Genomic DNA, 20,891 nt, shown 5'->3' with positions numbered 1-20,891 from the left:
CATTTAAGAGTGTTTCATGAGTGTGTGAGTGAAAAGTCGGTATTGTGTGTGAGAGAGTGTTTCAGTAGTGCGTATGAGAGGATTTTAGTTGTGTAGGTGAGCCAAGAATGTTTCAGTAGTTGCATTGTGTGTGACAGGAAAATGTTTCAGTATTGCAGTTGAGTGTGAATCAGTAGTACATGAGTGTTTCAGTAATGTGTGAGAGTATTTTGTTTGCGTTAAAGCGAAAAAAATTGCATGAAGTCTTTAATGTAGTGCATATTTAATTTCAGTAGTGTTTATAAGAGTGTTTCAGTAGTGTGTGTGTGTGTGAGAGAGATCATTTCAGTAGTGCGTGAGTGTTTCAGCCTTGTGACAGAGCATTTTAGTCGTGCAAGTGAGCAAAAAAAATCAGTAGGGTGAAAGTGTTGCCGTGGTGCGTGAATGAAGAATGTTTGTTGAGGGTGTTTCAGTAGTGTGAGTATTTTGGTCGAGTGTGAGCAAAAAAAGTTCAGGGGTGTGAGAGAGTTAAATTGAAGTGTAAGATCATTTAAGTAGCATTTGAGAGTGTCGTGTGCAAGTGTTTCTGTAGAGCGCGAGTAAAAAAAAAATAATGACAATATTTCAGCGTTGTGCATGAGTGCGAATCAGAGAATGTTTCAGTAATATGTGTGAGAGCATTTCAGTTGCATGTGCGAGGTACAACAAGAATGCTGCACACAAACACAAAGTAACACACTCGCTCGCGCACACACCGAGCGCACCAAACGAATCGAGCACAATCACAACAAGAAGCCGGCGTGCGGCAACTCGCCACCGAGCCGCGAATTCCTTCCGGGGGGTGCGGGGGGGGGGGGGGGGGGGGGGGGTGTGCACATTTGCTTTGCCGGCATTTGACTGACGAATTATAGACATCTGTTGCTAACAAGCGCCCGTCTTGGAACGTCGTGTGACGCAGCAGCAGATCGTGAGATGAGTGGCAGTCTGGGTTTGTTTGGGTCAAAGGTCAAGTTATTTGAAACGAGTTCTGAAGAATAACCAAAGGCAATTTTAAATTGGAGCCTTGCTGACAGTCCGGAGTCGAGTGACCTTCAAGTTGGGGTGTTAAGGTGTCAAGACCTGATTTGGGTTTGAAAGGAGGAAATAGTCAGGAAAATCACAGTTAGGGTTTCAAAGTAGGGTTTGAACGAGTTGGGGTATCAAATTATGGTTAGGGTTTCAAAGTATGTTTTTTTTTTTTTTAAACTAGGGTAAGGGTTTCAAAACGAGCGCTGGGCTTCAAAGTAGGGTTTTAAACTAGCATCGGGGTTTCAAATTAGGCTTAAAGAATTAGGGCTTTAAACTAGGGTTAGGATTTCAAAGTAGGGTTTTTTAAATAGGGTAGGGTTTCAAAAATAGCATTTGTGTTCAAAGCAGGGTTTTAAACTAGGGTTGCGGTTTCAAATGGGTTTTAAGTCCGAGTTTGAAAGTAGGTTTTAATTTAGTTAGGATTACAAATTAGGTTTATTAAACTTGAGTTCGGCTTTAACAATTAGGGTTTTAAACTAGAGTTAGTCAAAGTAGGCTTTAAACCAATGTTAGGGTTTCAAATGAGTTACGGTTTCGAATTATGGCTTTAACTAGAGTTTAGGTTTCAAATGTGAACTTTGGTCTCAGAGTACTTTCAACTTGCATACTTGGTGGCGACCCCCTTTTTTTTTTCCTGAAAAAGTATCCTTGCGTCAAAATTTTGCAACGGTAATTTCCACATTTCCGTCAAACGAATGACAACATGCGACGACACGCTCGTCAAAAACGGCTCGGAGACTTCACTACGATCAACACGAAACTTTTTAATCGAGAAAAAAACAAAAAAAACACGACAACCGTATTGACACAAACACGAAACACCTCCTTGGCACAAGGTTTCAAGTTTCCATGTAAATCACAATGGGCGTACAGTGCAACATGAATTCACAGTATGAGGCGGCCGATTGCCGTTTTCCGCTCGTAGGACGCATGCGACACATTTTTGACTTCAGCTGCTCGCGCATGCGACGACTGGCGAGAAAGCACACCGAAAAACCGCGAGATGTCACAAAAAGAAAACCCCCAAAAACAGGAGGGGGGAAAAAAAATCGAGTTTACTGTGTGGACTAAAAACACGTCTGGAACGAACACGTGCATTATTTCCTACACGACCATATGAAGATATTATTTTTTTTTAATGATTAATAAAAAGGAACAGTCGTGCATTGCAGCCACGGAGGAACTTCAGTCTTTAAGACTGGAAACAGACACACAAAGCTGAGCTGTTGAAAGTTACACGCAAACAACAAAAAATGTTTTTTTAAATATCTCAAAAGTTATGCATTTTTATATTTTCCCAGATTGTGGGTTTATTCAGTCTAAATTTTATTTCAATATTTTTTTCTGATCTATTGAGCATTATTGCGTACTCTGCCAGTGTGCCTAATATTTTGACTTGTGCAACTGCAATTAATAAATCCCTGATCATTTCGATTTATCTTGTAAAAAAAATTTATTAAAAAAGAACTACTGAATTTCACATTTTCAATATGTCCACCAGGTGGCACTATTTCCCCGTTCAAAGCAAGCCCAATTTGAGTTTTTTTTGGGGGGGGCAATGGTGCATATTGGTATGTAAAAAGTAAAGTGAATTTATCTGACAAACACTGAAAGAAGACTTTTCAAAATAATAATAATAATGATAAAATCAACAGTGATGTGTTGCAGGCACAGAGTAACTTTTTGTTTTTAAGGCCGGAGATTCCTGGAATCATTCAAAATTGAGAATCAGTGATGAAACTCTTAATTCTGTTTAATATTTTTCCAATAATTGTTTTTTTTTTTTTTCCATGGGACTTTTATTTATTCCATCCATCCATACATACGTTTATTAATTTTTTAGCATCACAAAATAAGTTTGCCACTATTTTTGTTTGATTTTATACTGTATTTAAAAACAAAGTTGGTTCAATCTGTCTAATTAAAAATAAAGCAAATCTAAACAGTCGTGTGTTGCAGCCGTGGAGTAACGTTTGTTTATAAGACTTCAAACATACTGGAATCATCAATTAAAAAATAAATAAAAATAAAATAAAATAAAAAGATTCAGTGCTACAATGTATCACCCCCCCTCCCCCCAAATAAATTTCTTTCCTCCATATTTGTGCGCTTTGTCAAATATCGCGAAGGTTTTCAGATATTTTGGTCTTTATGTGCATTATTGCTTTAGCCGTTTACGTGTGCCTAATGTTTGGACTTGTGCCACTCCTATTTAGCTTAAGATTTTAGATCTACTGCTACAATTTTAAAATTTCAATTATGACAGATTTTTCTTAAAACTTGTCCATTTTATACAAGAGTACTACTTTGTTTTGCCAAATGTGTGTGTTGCTTTCTTTGCAGAGGTGGCAAATCCAGGTCCGGAAAGTAAAAAACCTGCCACAGTTTGGCTTTAGCCCCTGATGCTAGCTAGCTCCCTAAAAGCTAAACAAGCACAACAGGAGCTAGCTAGGGACCTAGCTAGCACCTAAAAGTAAAAACCTGCCAGTTTGGCTTTAGCCCCTGATGCTAGCTAGCTAGCTAGCTCCCTAAAAGCTAAACAAGCACAACGGGAGCTAGCTAGGGACCTAGCTAGCACCTAAAAGTAAAAACCTTGCCACCGTTTGGGTGTAAAACCTGGCAGCTAGCTAGCTAACTAGCTAGCACCTGGGGCTAAAGCCAAAGTGGCAGGGTTTTTACTTTCCGGACCTGGATTTGCCACATGTTGCTTTGTTGAATAAAGTAAAAAGTGCAAAAAACAAACAAAACAAAACTAAGAACAGTTGTGCGTTGTAGCCACCGAACAGCTTTTGTGTTGTAAGACTGTAAACTGCTAAAAACATCAAGTAAAAACTGAGATTGCTCGGAATCATCAAGTGAAAGTAAAAACTGAGACTCGGTGCTAAAAACTCATCGGCAGACGATCAAAACGGTGAAATAAATTAGAAGAGGAAGTAAAAATAAAAATACAATAAAAAAAGCCGGTCAGATTGTCCCGGGCTCTACCTTCTCGGCCACCACGCACCAGTTGGCGTGGTCGAAGTAGGTGTGGCGGACGCGGAGTTGGGCCACGTGATTGCCGATGAGCTCGGCCAGCTCGCCCTCCCTGAACACGTGATAGTACCTCAGGCAGGAACCGTCGGCCGCCGCGCTCTCCCGGCCCGAGTGCTCCCCCTGGAAGGGGACCAGGTCGGGCAGAGCCAGGGCGCCGCACTCGGGCGCCAGGGCCGCGCCGGCGCCGGCGCCGCGCTCCTCTCCAGGCTCCTCGTGCAGATCGGCGCCGGAGCCGAAGACGTCCTCCTCGGACCCGACCGTGGACGGCGGGGAGAAGAAGCTGGAAAAGTGCTGGATGAAAGCCCGCCCTCGAACCCGCGGGCCCGAGGCTGCGCCCTGCCCGCTGGCGGGCGATAAAGTGTCGAGCTCCCGGGACGAAGAGCGGGAGACGGACAGGCTCCCGAAGTCGAAGACCGAGTCCAGGGAGCGGGAGAAGAACCAGAGTCTGTGAGCGCCGGGCGCGGGCGCGGGCGTGGCCGCGTCGGCCACCGACGACGTGCTTCGGACCTTCCTGTGCTTGTCACCTTGGTCGACGGCGTCGCCGGCGCTCTGGGTCGCCGGCCGGCGCGGCGGCGTGTCGGCGTCGGGCGAGCGGAGGTTGGGGTTCCACGGGACGAAGATGTCCTGCTTGTCGAACCTGCGGCGCTTCTGCTCCATGGCCCACACGTAGATCATGACGCGGCCCCCCGCGCGCAGCGTGCGCGCCATCTCCCTTATTGCTCGGATACGACGTTCTTTGGTGGACAGATGATGGATGACTGCAACGCAAACGTCGCACGCAAACGTTACTTGTTGCCGGCAAAGTCAGCAAATGTCACATTTTTTTTCCCTTTCATTTTTTTGGGAACAACATTCGTATTTGCATCTCATTTCTTTCCTAATTGTGTTGTCGACGTTCTTATATTTTTCAACATTTGTGCATTTTTGCTAAATATTCTTTTTGGTCTATTATTTACTGAGGATGTTCAAAAGGACTTTTTTCAGGCCGATACAAGTACTCACTTTTTGAGTACTCGCCAATACCGAGCACCTTTTGAAATTTCATTTAACGCAATAACAAAACTGTGTGAAGCAAAATGTTTTGGCCAAGTTTTGTGAACAGTATTTGTCAAAAAAAAATTCTAATTGTATGATAATGGTTTGTCCATTTTTGTACTGTTTGAAATATTGTTATTAGATTACTGTATACCATTTCTTCAACTAATATTTGTGTATTCTTGTCCAATGTTTTGGTATTAAATATCTTTAGCTCGGATTTGTGTATTTTTTGTCTTATATTGTATTTTTTTCTTTTTGTTGTCTAATATTTTTTTCTATTACTAATACTGTATTAAACTTTTCTTTTTGATCATATTTGTGTATTATCTCATTTGGTATGCTTTGGCCAATATCTGATTACTGTACAGGATTTTTGTCTAAGTTTTGTATTGTAATTCTGCAATATATTTTGCTGACATTTTTTTTTTTTAGGTGGTCAAATTTCAATATATTATGGTGTATTTTTCTCCCCATTTTTTTGCAATATTTTAAGTATGCCTAAAGGTTCGACTTTCCACTGTAGCATTTTTTTTTATCATATTCGTGTGTTTTTGTCTAGTTATAATTCTATATATTTTTAAATATTAAATATATATATTCTATATATTTCGGTGGTATTTTGAGTCAGCAGACCAGACAAAATTGGAAGTACGGAGGACAAAGCGGAGGCTTAGAGGGGATCGAGCGTTTGCAGTTGCCGGTCCCTCCCTTTTGGAACCACCGTCCGCTCCATATTAGGCAATCTCTCTCTCCAGCTCCTTTTAAAACCCGTCTTAAAACCGGTAAAATCGGCATTGTTCGGCTTTTGGCTCACCGTGACACTTGTGGGTGTGTTTGTGCTGTGTTACGAAATTGATGCTTATTTTATTAATGTATTCGTTTACTTATTCACTCACTCATTTACCTCCATCTTGTTATTAATATATTGATATAAAGTTACTTACTTAAAATATGTTAACTTTCCTTGTTTTACTTATCTTTACCGCATGCCCGATTTCTGTGCCATGCGCAGCACTTTGTATACGGCAATGCTCGTTTTCAAGCGCTTTATAAATAAAGTTGAGTTGAAAGCAGAATGCAGGCCTTTTGTTACGGTCACGCTGGTGCGCGCGCGTCACCTGCGATGGAGAGCACGGCATCGAAGCAGCCGTCGCGGTAAGGCAGCTGGAGGCCGTCGCACATCTGCACCTCGTGACCTCGGCTGCCGGCAAAGTCCACCAGGGGGCGACAGACGTCGCAGCCCAGCTTGAACGCTCCCTCGTTAATGTCGAGGTATTTGCCGTTGCCGCAGCCTGCGGGGGGGGGGGGGGCACAAAAAGGGCATTTCAGAACAAAGCACTTGTCAAACTGCGTCCCCGGATTTCCGGCGTGAATTGACCAAGCAGCGGAATTTCGTGAAACTTGTCCTCGTCATTCATTTGCTGAAAAATGGAAGTGAAAAATGGCCATTTCATTTTTTTTTTTTTTTTATTTAAGTTATCGTTTGTTAAACTTTTACTTTAATATCCTATTACGACTTCATCTTAAAAATGCACGTGTACTCTCATAAGATTACGATTCATAAGCCCCAACAACAACAACAAAACTACATTCTCATAACAACCCTTTTCACAGATGGCGGTTACTGCAGTGGGCAGCTCTTAAAACGTTTTTTTTTCCAATATAAATGAATCTTTTTGCCACAGTCGGCCATTAGCCACTCCAGTGGACACTCTAGTGTAGTCTTGACATACAAACGTTGACCACTGGATGGCAGTGTAAGTGCAAAAAAAAAAAAAAAAAAAAAGCCGGCGGCACCCACCGACGTCGACGACGATGCTGCCGGGCGGCTGGTCCAGCAGGAACTGCCGCACCTTGGGCCAGGCCTTGTAGCGGCTGTCGTTGAAGTAGGGCGCGATCTTGTCGTAGACGCCGTGCACGTGCTCTCGCTCCAGCTGGCTGGCCGCCTCGTCCATCATCAACGACCGCCTGGCGCCGTCACGTCTACGGGAACAAACCGGAAAAGTCATGAACCGCGATTCCGCGCGTTGCGGCGATGAGTAGAGCGAGCTGTGCATGAATCGGCGGCGATTTCAACTGCGATGTGACGCAAGGCGTTAAAATTGCATTTCCAATTTGCGTTTTCAACGCAATGCAACATAAGTGACAAACTGTATGTAGCCGGCTAACGAGCGTTAATTCAACTGTTAAGCAATCAGTCAACAAAGCCCAACTCCACCTTTGGCCTCTGACGCCGTCCGAGCCTGAAAGTTGTTTGCAAACTTAAGACACTGGACCGGAGAGGCGAACCCTCCCCCCTGATTGGCTTAGCATAGTTGAGCCGCTGCTCCTCCACATTGAGAGGAGCCAGTTGAGGTGGCTCGGGCATCTGGTTCGGAGAGGCGTTCCGGGCATGTCCCAACGGGGACGACACGGGACACGCTGGAGAGACGATGTATCTCGGCGGGCCTGGCAACGCGCCTTGGGATTCTGCCGGAGGAGCTGGTTGAAGTGGCTGGGGAGATGAAAGTCGGGGCTTCAATAGTTGGGTTTCCATCTACCCATTTTTATTCAAATTTTCTAGAAATGCGGGAATAAAACTGAATGGAAACGCTAGAAATTCGCAAAAGGGCCCCAAAATTCGCAAAAAGGTTGTTACGCTTTTTTTTTTCAAGCGTATCGAAAAAAGGAAAAATGCTAATTTGGGTTATGGAAACAGCTTTTGCGAATAACCGCTGGCAAGACCAGATACTAGTCGCATGTTTTGACCACACGTACGTTTGTAGTCCCAAAGCAATGTCGGACGATAAAGTAAGGTATGTTTGGGGGGGGGCACGAATCAGAAATCTTTTCGGAATTAATTAAAGAAACGAACATTAATGCTATTTTAGATGGAAACCATCAAAGAAACGCTACGGTTCATCAAGAATTACAAAAGCAAACTCATCACACGCCGCAGTCACTTCCTGGTCTTCTTCTTTTAAATTACTGGTGGCTCACATCTCTATGGTGTATAGCGCCACCTACAGGGGCGGAGTCACCCTCTCAATATTCGCAAAAGAAGAACTGATGGAAACGGGCATTAAGTCGCATGTCCGTTTTGCGCATTTTCACTAAATTTGCTTAAAAAAAAAATCAAAACAATTGGAGGGAAAGCTGACTAATGCTAATGCTAATGCTAGCCGGCCGGCATCCATTGTCGCTCCTTGCCACTAATATTTGCAGTTTGGCATTCACCTATTGACAGAATTTCGTGGAACTTATCCTCCATTATTTGCTGCCGTTGCGCTCCGGCCATCTGGTGACATGTTGGAGGCGAGGAATTATGTTTAAGTGAGTTGAGGAGTTTCGTTTAGCAGTTCTTCGCCACCAGCTGCTGCCATTTACTGTATATGCAATTACAAACCCTTTTGGGGGGGGGGGGCGTCAATTACTCGCATATTTTTTTGCCCAGTCCCCGAACCCGACAGATAGCAGGGCTTCTTTTTTTTCCACGCCGTTTCATTTCTAATCTCGCCTCCCCTGCCTTTGTGGCGTACGCGTTCATGTTTCACATTTACAATCAAGCCACGTTTCATGTCAGCCTGGTAAAGTGCGTGTTCGCCGCATTACGTGGAGGTAGCGGCGCTGCAGCGGAGAAGCTGCTGTCGGGAAAGAGGGAAAAAAAAAAAAGGTCACAACATAAAATCCGGCGAGTATTACGCCGTCGCCGCCGCCGCCACCTTGTTCGAGGGTTCGCTATTCGGCGACACGTTAGCGTCACCTTCACATTTCGGCCGACACGTTCGCCTCGCACGGCCTTCCCGCGGGGGATACGAAACACGTGCCGGTAGAATTGCAGGTTTATTACATGAATCCCTGAACTACTCGTCCCGAAACGCTGCAGGAGACGGACGGGCGTCACGTTTTCTGCCGATACGTTTGGCGAATACAAATGCCTTTCAGGAGTGAAGCTGAAGCAGCTCAATTAACAGGCACACATGTTTTTTTAATTGTATTTTTCATTTACTCTCAAGACAAACAAGTGCTTGACTTTATTGCAGCTTGAGATAGATTAATAGAAATTGAATTTCAATTTCAATTACAAAATCAGGTTTAAATGTATACATTTGCACCTATTTTAAATTTTAAAATAATTATTTTAATACATTTTGTTTCATCCAAAAGGAACTTGCATAATTATAGTGTTTCAAAGAATTTGTTTTAAATTCATATTTTTTTATATTCAATAATTTTCTTGTTTTGTACCAAAAAATAAATGATCGTCCTACTGGACAGTGCACATGCTGCACTCCAAGTTTTTGCCAACATAAATAAATAAATAAACTATTATTATTATTATAAATAGATATTACAAATATTTACATAATTATAGTGTTTTTATTTTTTTTAATTGGTCTTCATACTTTTTTAATGTTTAAACATGTTCTTGTTTTGTACCAAAAAATAAATAACCGTTTGAATAATCGTGATTTCAATTATTACCAAAATAATCGTGATTTTTTTTTTTCCTCCCATAATCGAGCAGCCCGAGCTTGACATCATCACACGCCGTGTGCCGTCATCTCACAACAGGAAACAATTCAAATGGACCAGTGAGGCAAGCAACTGTCTTTTATTTATTTTTATTTTTATTTTTTTAATCAAAGCTTTCTGGAGCTTTGTTCGGTCCTAAACATTGTCGTGCAAGTCACGACTTCTCTTCATCTGCTCCGAGCTCGCTAATAAAACTTAAGATCTTTTAACATGATCATTGAGGGGGGTTGGCTCACTGACATTTTCATTATTTTCACTCCACTTCTGCCACCTGCCACCTATTGTTTACAAACATAATGAACCCGCCGCCGTCTATTGATAGCTTCTTGGCATCCTCTTGTGCACGGAAGGCAATTGTGAACCAACAAAAAGCGCTCCACCGTCGTCTGAATGATCACGGCCGTGATTCCTTGCCAGGGACTCGGCTGACGAGGTCACGGGAGGCCTGGGGCCCCTCCGCAACATTGAACGCTCGAACCGCCGTGCAAACAACGCCTGATGGCTGATGGACACCTTAAAAGCCCTCCAAAGGGCCTCATTTGCAAAGCTGCTGGCATCATCCCCATCCAAATGGAAGGAAAACATGCTTTATTATGTAACACTGTCCCCTCCTTCGGCGTCCCCCCACCCCCGCCCCTCCCGCCTCACCAAAGTGAGGTACTCATTATGCAATCAGCAAGAGGGAGAGAGCCTCAGACTGAAAATGTAAATGGCTGGGTAGCATCCCAGCTATGTTGTAGCGGGGCACTGTGGAGTGGAGCGTAACCTACCCTTGGAGCAGCCAGGGGTCACTAAACAGCATTAGTGGTCATTCAAGACTATGGATGATGATGATGATGGTGATGATGATGATGATGATGATGATGACGACGGAGCAGAGAAGCGACCTGGGCTTGCAGTCAAGGTTGCCGGCACGTCCCTCTCCAACCGCAGACAAACAGGTTTACCCGTCAAATTAAAACCTGCAGCCATGACTCCCCGCTTGACTATTAAACCTGAGGAGCATTCTCAAGTCACTCTTGCGTCCCGTCTAGAAGTCGACTGAACGAGAAAATCACCGCATTTTCGCCAACTTGTGTCATATTAACACCTCTTCTTTTTTTCTTCTTTAAACGGCTAAGTTTGAATTGGAATGAAATCACGTCATTTAATCGCCACGCTGCACCGGCCAGCGGCTCGCAGTTCGTTCGTTTGGAGATTGACGAAAATGCCTCACCGTGCATGAATGCGTCGAGAGGCGTCCGTCAACTTGGAGCTTCTCCTCGCTAATTGGCAGCCGGCGGCCACGCACCTGCTGCTGCTGCTGCTGCTGCTGTGCCTACGGCGGCCACATTTCATTTTCTTTTTTATCATTTAAACACGTGCGTACTTGAATCCACGTTACGTTACCTTACGTCACGTCACCACACGCGTGGGAGAAACGAGTCGCCGTCGTGCGTGACTGCCGTGCTTGAGCGGCCGCCGTCAACGAGCCGCCGGACGGCTGGGGAGCCATCGGCGGCGACGTCTGTCGTTGACGCGGCCAACACCTGTCAAGGCGACCGTTGGAAGACGAAAAGCAGCTTCCGGGCAGGCTGAGACAATAAAGTACAACAGAGACGACTCTGCCGCCGTAGTCAAGTCCTACCTCAAGTTAAAGTTAGTTTGGCGTTTGGTGGTGGTGGGATCGACCCTCCCATCGCCGAATTAGCTCCCTGCGTACATTTTAAGATGACTTTAGAAATTAGGCTCAAGCTTGATTTTGTTATTGATCAATCCATCTCTTGCTCACCTTCGGTTGCTGTAAATGCTTATTTTCTTTCTATAGAGCTTTTTATTTGTACTTTAAGAAGTGACAGTGCGGTATACAAAAATACATTTCTAACAAAATCGCAAATTGTTCCAACAATCCTAAACCGGTGCTTTTATTGTGAAAGACCCATGTTAGTGTTGTTGATTCTTACAACGAAAACTTTACTTGGCTTCGTTGAGCGCTCTTTCGTGTAAAAAAAAACACAAAAAAAAACACGCGATGCGGTGGCAAAGCTCGCGTGTGATTGGCTGTCCGCGTCACGTGACTACTACACTATTAAACAATGGAGCTGGCCATTACCCGCGCACGCGCAAACGAGCACGCGCTCCCTGAAATAGAAGTTTTCCAGTAAATAATGAACGGCTGCCAAGTATGACAAATCGCGCGATCTTTAAAAAAAATAATAATTATGACAGCTACCATACAGACAATAGTGTTTTCTATTGTGTATGTAATACAGTCATGATTCAGTTGCATGTGCAGAAATAGTCCCATGATGTTCTTTGCATTGCGTTCGACGTGGTTAAAATAATTTCCCTTATGGGAAAGTGAAGTTTGAGCACAATAAAGTCTGCTTAGCAACATGCCACCGTGTGACAAACTGTCTCCAATTGATTGTGACGAGAGGATAACGTTGCGTACACGCTGTCTGACGTAAAAGTTCCACTTCTGGGTCAATCGTCATCGATGCATTTTCCCTCAACGTTGTGGGTGTCATCAGAAAAAGCAAAAAGCCAAAGCAAAAGCTGAACACATTTAATTCATGTAGTTCATTCCTTTTTATATGTATAACATGTAATGTAAATAACAATATAAAAAATGTGGGCAGCGATTTGGTTTTCAAGACTTGAAATGAAATTCAAGTCGAATCGCTGATGTCGATCTCAAAAACTCCTATCAAATGTAATAAAGAGTAAATAAAACAGTAAATCAAAGCACTTTTTCCATTTAGTTGTCGGTGCTTCGTCACCGCCATAAAGAGCCCACTCACATCATCATCATCATCATCATCATCATCATCACCATCATCATCATCATCACGTGCGTGAATGTTGGACGCAGTTGAGGCTCTCTCGTGTGTCACGTTGCAGCTCATCAAATCTTTTCAGCCCAACGGCCGCCCTGCATTATCTTTCAAGGACACACTCGGCAGCCTCCGATTGGTCGAGCTTCTCTGGGCAAAAAGAATAATCATCCTATATGGACCATTTCATGATGTTTGTAAACAATAAGAGTCCTTTCGTGACGACTGCTGAGCTCGACATTCTCAGCAAAAAAATGGACCTCAAGAAAAAGTGTGGATGACTCGAAAGAACAAATATTTAAATAAAACAGAATAGCCACAGATGAAAAAACACTAGCTGGGTTTCCATTAGGGGTGTGCCCAAAAAAATTTGATTCTCATAAGAATCGCGATTTTCATTTAGTGCGATTCAGAATCGATTTGGAATGTCACAAAATCAACTTTATTTAAACTATTAAATACGGTCTTGCCCTTGTTTGTGTGTGCCTTTACTGGGAACGCTGTTCATGTTGTACACGATTAGGCCACTTAGGGGCAGTGTGGTTCCGCACGTTCAGATACACTGTTAAGTTGTAGCCACGTTAGAGAATAGAAGGAAAAAGTCACAATCAAGTTATTCCAGTAAAAGTTTTTTTTGCAGCGTAGGAAGAGCATATGCTGGTGAGTAATGTTAAGACGCTTCTCTGTATACATTCCTGAAGCCTTTTGTACGAATAGCCGTTCTTTTGAGTGATAAAAGTGACTCGCGTAGCGCGCTAATTAGCATTAGCGAATTAGACTGGAGTCGATCATGACGATTGTTTGCACATCTGTAAATTGAAGCAGAAATCGTTGTCAATCAAATTCTTTTTGTATCAAAAATCATTCGGAATCAAATCGCAGCCCCAAAAATCGGAATCGAATCGAGAGACAGTCAAAGATTCCCAGCCCCATTAGCCATTTTTATTAGAATTTTCAAGAAATGCAAAAATAAAACTGGATGGACGTGGGTACAAGTCGCATGTCCGTTTTGCGCATTTTCAGTAAATTGGAAACCCAGCTAGTGAGAACATATTGATTTTTTTTGTTGTTGAAAAAATATCTGAAATCACATTCCCTTGAAAAAATACAAGACATTATTAATGTTTTTAAAAAAACAAAATTACAAAAGCTGTACAAACACTTCATTTGAAGCCAAAATGAGTCCTTAAAAAGTTCTTGTCAGTAAAATCCTGCATGTGCTATTCGAAGGACGCTCCATCTTTCCTCGGCTCCATTGGCCGCCTCTGGTGGACGTGTTGCGGCTCCTGAGAACTCAACACCAGGTCCACGGAGATGGGGTAAGAAAAGCCATCCAGCATCTGCGCAATCTTCTCCTGAGGCACGCCGTGCTTGTTCCTCCTGTAAACAGCACTTTGTTAAAAAACGTGTGGCCCAACATTGGAATCAGGGAAGTAACGCTAACGGCAATATTGTGATATAGCGCGATATTCAAACTGCCACGATATGAACTCATTCACTGGCAGCCATTTTCCCTGAAGCAACCCCCTTCGCTCCCCCGGCTGTTTTACTGGATTTTGACTGATTTTGCAAGGCCCACAGAATAATGTGTTCTATGGCTATAAAAACATGGTCTCTTTTTTCATCAGGAAAAAAAGTTTCCATTTTGCAGCAGTTAACATTAGAATATGGCCAGCTAAGTTTTATTATCCTTATTCACAAGTCTGATTAAAACAGTTGGGGAAAGAGCTTTTTGCAACATGGCCCCGGTTGATCTCTTAAACTCTGCTGCCACCTGCTGGCCGTTGTTGTAACAACTACCATTCCTTCAACCATTCTCTTCAGTTCAGAGGCTGCACCAAAGCCTTATGTATGCTCTATCAAAAAACAAAAAAAACGTATAAATACGTCTTTGGGAGTGCAATAATATTTAAAGCGATACAAGACAGGCATTGTGTGTAAAGAATAAAAGTGCAAATATCTCTGGCATCTTATTCCCTGAATTTTCTTTTAAACCGATTAAGTATCAAAATAAGAACATACCGTAGTGACCGCCATAATCCTGGTCACGTGATCGCGGTGACGTATCCCGTGCGTAAACGAAAGGACGTAATTGGCACAAAAAAAGACCGCCCTTCTATCGCAATTACTGCGCCAATTCGGACCAGAATTTTGAACTTACTTCTCCAGCTCATAGGGATCATACTTCCAGCTGGTGTTTGGTTCACAAAAGTCTACTCGGTATCCTCGCTGTAAAGCCTGCGTGAGAAGAAGGAGAAAAAAAAGAAAAAAAGAAAAAAAAAAAGGAGGTGATGGTCACGTTCCCAAAAATGAAGCCGTGTCATTCTCAACCCACCATTTGGACGTAAGGCTTCATCTCCCAGGCCTGCAGGTTGGTGTTGTCGATGATTACGGGAGAGCGGCCGTCATGCATGGCGTCGCTAGCTGAAAGGCAGGCCGGCGCCAAAATGGCTGCTTGAGTGGAGCACTAAAGTGCCACAGAGTCAACGCGCCGACGACCGGCGCGTTAAATTGCACTCAAAATCCAAACCAAACGGAACGCGTGTTTTCCCTCGAGCCAGCGCATTAATGGGAAAAAAAAAATCGGCAGCAAGTGGCAAAATGGCCGCCCCCCCCTGAGATTGAGGCTTCAGAACTCACGTTCCACAAATGTAATATTAATTAGAATGTCATGTTTACACGAGTGAAGTCACATACAACATATTATTGTCAAGAAATGTTGACGATTGACTTCCACCAGGCACTAAAAAACAGTACGAGTGGCTGCGCAAGATGGCTGCCCTCCGGATTCACCCATTCACAGCATGTAAATAAATCCCTGGGTTGCGCGCATGCGAGGAACCGATGGGGGCCCGTCGGAACGGACGGGGTAACTAACATTTCTCACCTCTTCGATGGTTCCACTCGTGCGCGTCCCTGAGAAGGCTCGGCTCGTAGCGGTATCCGCCATTTTGGGCAAAGTAGTCGTCCGTGCTCAGGATCAGGCCGCTGCGACCCATCGCCAGCAAGTCCCTGATAAAAAAAAGTCGACACATATGAAAGTCTCGAGGGTTGGATTTCAGTGCAGTGTAAACAAACCGACGAATGTGCGCATTTCCAAGCCGCCTCTTCGTTCTCTTAAGAAATAGATATGCTTAGAGCTTATCTAGCGGTGTCGGCTACACACACGATTAAAGTCAGTATAGACATGATTATTAATTCATCGGCTCCAAAAACGTATATAAATACCTTCCATTTTAAATGTTTTAAGTGTCCCAAAGTTTTTTTTTTTAATGCTAGCCTCTCAACTTGCACAGAACGGTTGAAGCAATGGTAGTTATTGCAAAAAAAAAAAAAAAAACGACCAGCAGGTGGCAGCAGAGTATAAGAGATCAATTAGGACCATGTTAAAAACAAGATGATTTCGCCACAGTTCTAAACAGATTTGTGAATAATGATGAAACTTGGCTAAATCCTTATGCTAATTGCTGCAAAACAGAAACATAGAAATATACTTTTTTTTTCCTGATCAAAGAAGAGACTAATCTTTCTTTAGGTAGGTTCCATGTTTTATTGGAATAGAACACAATATTGTGTGGGCCTTGCAAAATTTGTCAAAATCCAGTCAAACGGCCGGGAGAGAAGGGGGTTGCTTCAGTGAAAATTGCTGGGAGTGAGCTAAATGTCTAAAAAAATCATCCTAAACGATGTCCGGATTAGGGCCCAACCGATTAATCGGTCAGCCAATTAAATTGGACAATATTTGCGCTTTAAAATATAGGTATATTTTCCCCAATTTTTATATATATTAACCTATTAGAACATGAGGGGAAAATAATAACATTCACACAAACCCTAAAAAAAAAAACTCTTCTTTTTTTTGGGGCGGGGCAATTTTGGCAGATTTTTCTCCCCTGTTGTGAACCTAAACATAAAGTTAAAGCTTAAAGGACAAAAGTATTTTAAAACAGTCAAATGTTTTGCCTGTAATTCACATCTTTAATGTTATAAGCTTTAAAAGGAACCCCGACTGTAATGACAAGTTTGCTCGATATGATTTCTTTGGTGTTTATTGACATAACCATGACATCATTTTCCCCCCAAATCATTTCCAGTTCAATACATTTTGTAGAAACTTTATTTGGACGTACGCCGCCGTTGTCATTTACGTCGCAACGCATTCCTGTTCGGAGCAAGGTCATGACCTTGAGCGGGTTTCCACTCAACAAGCCCAATTTTTGTACCCGTTCCGATTATCTATCATGCAGCGTGGGATGCACGCGTTCCGATAATTGGGTCGAATTTTAGGTTTTTGTAATCAAATCATCAGCATACGCACAATTATTGGATGTCTCTGAAAGATTGTTCTGAGTGATCATCCTGTGATGTGGCGTACACACAAAAATAATCGGTCCAAATTTGAGCATTTGTCGACTTTTTACGATCAAATTCAGCATCGGTCCAAATAATTACTGGATGATTGAAAGATTATTCTGAGTGGTTCTGCTGTGGTGTGACGTGCACAGATATTATATTATATATTTAAGAAGTTAAAATTCAGCGTATGTAAGACGTACCTTGCCATTGTTGTTTTGCCCGAGCCTGGCAGGCCTCTCATGAGGACGAGCACCAAAAACGAAGGTTTGTCCGAGCGCGCGTAGCAACGCTGTTGCTCGGCTTCATGTTCGTCGGAATGACATCGCGGCGCGTCACAGGACCAGCCGGCGTCGTAAGCGTCGCCGTTGTCATTGCACCTGTTGTAATGGCTATAATGAGGGGACGCCGAGAAGCCGGGTAACGGCGGAAATTCAGGTGGATACGGGTCGCGGCGGCGCGGAGGTAAATGGTGCGGATGTGGGAAAGAAGGCTGGCAAAATCTGCGGAACGATCTGTGATTCGGAGGCGGGCGGAATGCCGGCGGAGGATAATAATCCGGGTGATTGGGAGATGATTTGACGTTGTCAGGCCTGTGAGTGGAATACGGCTCATTTTTGTACCAGTGGGGCCACGGCGGACGTTTTTCTGAAGGCTCGCTTAAGTCGTCCCCCGCGAGAGTTGTTCCTGGACGTCTCCTTATCGATGATGTTTTCAGTTGGACACGCGGGTCCCGTCCCTTCTCAGCTTGATCGTCAATGGCTTGGATCTCTTTGTAAAAGTCGCTCAGCGAGTCGTCAATGTTCTTCTTTGGAGGGAAGGCGGGACCAATGAAGGTGGCGCTGGTGAAGCCCACCTCCTTTAAAACACGTTGAACGTCTGTAGCCTCTTTGTGGACAGCTTCACTCTCAGGGATACTTTCGTCCTTGTCCGCTGGAGCATCGGCAGAAGAGTTTTGGACACATGAGCGAGCCGCTTGAGACATCTGCACAAGAGTCATTTAAAAAGAAAAAAAAAAGTATTTTAATTTAAGATCAGGCTGCACTAGAATTAACTTGCCAATTCTGAAATTCATTTCAAATTAAAACAAATAATAATTCCGTCATATTAATAAAAAATGAGCATTGCATGGTGCAGGTGATATTTTTGACCACTTGAGGCCACCTGTGTCGTGCCAATGAACGTGAATGAAGTTGATTGTTGTTAGATCAGGTTGATAAGTCTCCACATTGAGTCCCTGGGCAGAACTTGTGTCTAAATGGGTTTATTTATGCTATTATTTTTCGTTCAATAAAGAAATTCAAGGTGCACCAACGGTTGTGAGTATCCTTGAGGACTCGAACTCGCAGTGGTAATTATATAAGCTAACATGCTGTTGTCCTGAGGTAAGTTAATTCGTTCTGTTGTACAGTTAAACACATTGCAAGTCTTTTTTATTTAATTTTTTTTGTGGTTGGCCAGCCACATTTCAGCTCTTTGTCTCCATGGTTACGAAAGTGCGGAACTTCTTACCCACTGACACATTTTCAGAAATAAGTAGATAACGTAAGATTTACCCGTTTAATTTCACAATTGATGGGTAGGGAGGCACTAATTGTATGCCAGCCTTTAGAAAATAATTTTCACATAGTATCGTACTTCCCTCTCAATACTGAAGCTAACCGTACAAGCTAGCCGACTAAACGGGCGAGTAGATTCAATGTTAAACCCATAGCCAAGATAAATACAATGTTACAATTGACCGTTCAACCCCAAAACGCGCTTACCTTAAGTGATGTGTTTACATGAAACGAAAGAGAGTACGGCTAGTTGCCACATAGCTAAAGCTAATTTCGTGTTTACGGATGTGACGTCAGCAAGGACTTTTACTTTGGACGGATGCTGAGTTCCATGAATGTGGGTGAATATGGAACATTTTTGGTTTTATATTCCCTTGAAATTATTTAAAGAATGTGGTGGTATACTTTTTTTTCTTAAGGTGGGATTTTTGTGTTACTAAATTGCAAGTTAAACTATAAAAAATTTCATCAGCAGGTTTTGTTGTATTGGAAACTGGTTTATAATCATAACTTTACTCCACATCCTGTTCCTATCTGGAATAGTAGATGTGTTCAAGTAAAAACAAAATATTTGTTTTATCATGAGGTGGAGGTGCATCGCGAGTCTCCCTTTTGGGTGGTGATGATCACATGACCGTACTCCTCCAAAATGTGGAGACGCCACGTTTGCACACGTCACTCTTTGTGCTCCAAAAAGAGGTCAACGTTCAAAAGCAATCGGCAGCCTGCAGGAAGTGTCGGAAACTTTATTTGCACTGCACTTCTCATACATGACAAATGCAACTCAAAGTGCCTTGCCAGAAATAAAAACAATTAATTGAAAAAACAACACAGCCCTCCAATCACCATGTAAACAAACACACGGATGTTAATCTTCAAATATATTGTAAAATCTCATGAAGTGCCTTCATGTACCCCCGTTTGAGAAACACCGATGTATGTCTACATTTCGTACACTGTAACAAATTTCAGTAAAAAAAAAAAAACCTGCAATATTTTGTTTTTAATCTAACCGTATTTAACTGTATACTGCAATGCATTATGGGTAAAACAGCGCATTATGGGTTAAAACAAAGTCCAGTAATTTCCAGTCAAATACTGTACAATTTACAGCAACTATGTTTTGGCATGTATATATGTGGATTACAGGTAAATACTGTAAATATTGTCGGGTTTTATATAATAATAATAATCATAAAACGCCGCTCCAAATTGGCTTCTTCGGGCGTGCGGTGAGATTCCGAATCCGCTTATTTGTTCGGTAACATTTCTTTACCGTTTTTGTAACAGTTAATAATAATAATTATTATTATAATCTTCATACTGGCATTACGTACTGTAGTGTAACTTTTGTGTTTACAATGAAAACGTTTAGATTCTCTCCAATTTAATAGACAATCAACTCTGTTGTAACAAGAGAGCGAAGTCTGTTGCTGCCGCCGTCGCTTGTCGCCTCCCGTGTGTCGAACCCTATCGCCGGCCTGGATCTCACCATGCAGGAGGCGTTACATACCTGCGTGTTTGGCTGGTTTCTTCTGTGTCAAATGGCAGGCTGGCTCTCGTCTTGCCTGCAAGTGGGGCTTTGGGTGGTAGAGTGGGACCATCATTGCCTTCGGTGCAGGCGGCGTGGGTTCGCTTCCCTAAAGGCTCATGCATTAAATTAAATCGTTCACTGCCATTGACGCCTAAAGACGTAAAAATAATAATTTTAACTAATTGATGAAAACAAATTCCACTTCTGTTAACAAAAGTATGAAAACCTAGAAAAAAAATATTGCATTTAGAACAGATATCCAATTTGTTATTAATCGTGAGTTAACTAGTCGTCATGCGATTCATTACAATTAAAAATGTTAATCACCTGACGCCCCAAATTTTTAATAATCTTTTCTTCTTAAAAAAAAAGATTTAAAAAATAAAATATTATTATAAATTAGGGGTGTCAGGCTATTAAAATTTGTCATTGTAATTAATTGCATGACTTCACTAGTTAACTCACAATTTATATCTGTTCTAAATATCCCCCCAAAAATCTGGGTTTTCATACTCTTAACAAAAATGGAAAAATATGTTACACCAATAAATAGTTCAAATGAATTTTTGACGTCTTTAGCCGTCAATGGCAGTGGATGAGTTAAAAACTAAAGACTAAAATGAAGGACATTTTTTGCTATATTTATTAGTTCGTTTTGTAAACCTAAAATGTAGTTTCATTTTTTTGTTTTTTTAAAAATCATTTTAATTTTTATTTTATTTCGTTAACAAAATAGTTTTTTGAATTTTATTTTTTTCTTCTTACTTTACTTTATAAATACTGGATGTATACACGTGAAATCCTTCTCAATCAACACCTCTGGGTTTCTGTTAGTGTGTGGCGGTGATTTTGTCATCATCCACCACCACCCCCAGCCTGTATTTTGCCATTTTGTTATGTTTTGCCATAGGAGGGACGTTTCTGGGCTGAAAAGTCAATGTTTGCCCCTTTAGCCAATCACAGAGCGGAATGTGTAAGGGGGTAGCTGAAGGCAGG

The 20,891-nt window shown here is 42.4% G+C and overlaps 2 protein-coding genes across 5 annotated transcripts; both read right to left on the bottom strand.

Moving 5' to 3' along the window:
* Positions 1-1,791: 1,791 nt before the first annotated feature.
* Positions 1,792-11,190, bottom strand: trmt9b (tRNA methyltransferase 9B). Of its 3 annotated transcripts, XM_086081428.1 has the most exons (5): positions 11,023-11,190; positions 10,850-10,951; positions 6,920-7,101; positions 6,237-6,410; positions 1,792-4,838 (listed from the first exon to the last, which is right to left on the bottom strand). In XM_086081428.1, the coding sequence occupies exons 3-5, from the start codon at positions 7,074-7,076 to the stop codon at positions 4,012-4,014; spliced, it is 1,158 nt and encodes a 385-aa protein (XP_085937554.1). In that variant the 5' UTR covers positions 7,077-7,101; positions 10,850-10,951; positions 11,023-11,190; the 3' UTR covers positions 1,792-4,011. The 3 variants fall into 3 exon arrangements, with proteins under 3 accessions (XP_085937554.1, XP_085937555.1, XP_085937556.1); XM_086081429.1 differs by lacking the exon at positions 10,850-10,951; XM_086081430.1 differs by lacking the exons at positions 10,850-10,951; positions 11,023-11,190 and adding an exon at positions 10,521-10,738.
* A 976-nt stretch (positions 11,191-12,166) lies between these two features.
* On the bottom strand, positions 12,167-18,653 carry n4bp2l2 (NEDD4 binding protein 2-like 2). Of its 2 annotated transcripts, none has more exons than XM_086081426.1 (6): positions 18,569-18,653; positions 17,006-17,787; positions 15,337-15,461; positions 14,785-14,873; positions 14,611-14,687; positions 12,167-13,829 (listed from the first exon to the last, which is right to left on the bottom strand). In XM_086081426.1, the coding sequence occupies exons 2-6, from the start codon at positions 17,785-17,787 to the stop codon at positions 13,670-13,672; spliced, it is 1,233 nt and encodes a 410-aa protein (XP_085937552.1). In that variant the 5' UTR covers positions 18,569-18,653; the 3' UTR covers positions 12,167-13,669. The 2 variants fall into 2 exon arrangements, with proteins under 2 accessions (XP_085937552.1, XP_085937553.1); XM_086081427.1 differs by having other exon boundaries at positions 17,426-17,787.
* Between the last annotated feature and the right edge of the window lie 2,238 nt (positions 18,654-20,891).

The sequence above is a fragment of the Leptonotus elevatus genome, chromosome 7, assembly GCF_054856555.1.
Source record: "Leptonotus elevatus isolate MCC_2025b chromosome 7, RoL_Lele_1.0, whole genome shotgun sequence".
Lineage (NCBI taxonomy): Eukaryota > Metazoa > Chordata > Actinopteri > Syngnathiformes > Syngnathidae > Leptonotus > Leptonotus elevatus.
The sequence above is the reverse complement of the archived record's forward strand: the minus strand, read 5'-3'. Positions and strand labels throughout refer to the sequence as shown.

Bases quoted from the DNA above. Each gene is read 5' to 3' on its own strand.
- n4bp2l2 (XM_086081426.1), bottom strand. From the start codon at position 17,787: ATGTCTCAAGCGGCTCGCTCATGTGTCCAAAACTCTTCTGCCGATGCT. The intron at 14,874-15,336 runs GTGAGAAATGTT...CCTGCCTTTCAG, and splicing joins CGAGTGGAACCATCGAAGAG to CTAGCGACGCCATGCATGAC. The intron at 13,830-14,610 runs GTAAGTTCAAAA...TGCTGTTTACAG, and splicing joins GATCCCTATGAGCTGGAGAA to GAGGAACAAGCACGGCGTGC.
- trmt9b (XM_086081428.1), bottom strand. From the start codon at position 7,076: ATGATGGACGAGGCGGCCAGCCAGCTGGAGCGAGAGCACGTGCACGGC. The intron at 6,411-6,919 runs GTGGGTGCCGCC...CCCCCCCCGCAG, and splicing joins CAGCATCGTCGTCGACGTCG to GCTGCGGCAACGGCAAATAC. The intron at 4,839-6,236 runs GTGACGCGCGCG...TTTGCGTTGCAG, and splicing joins TGCCGTGCTCTCCATCGCAG to TCATCCATCATCTGTCCACC.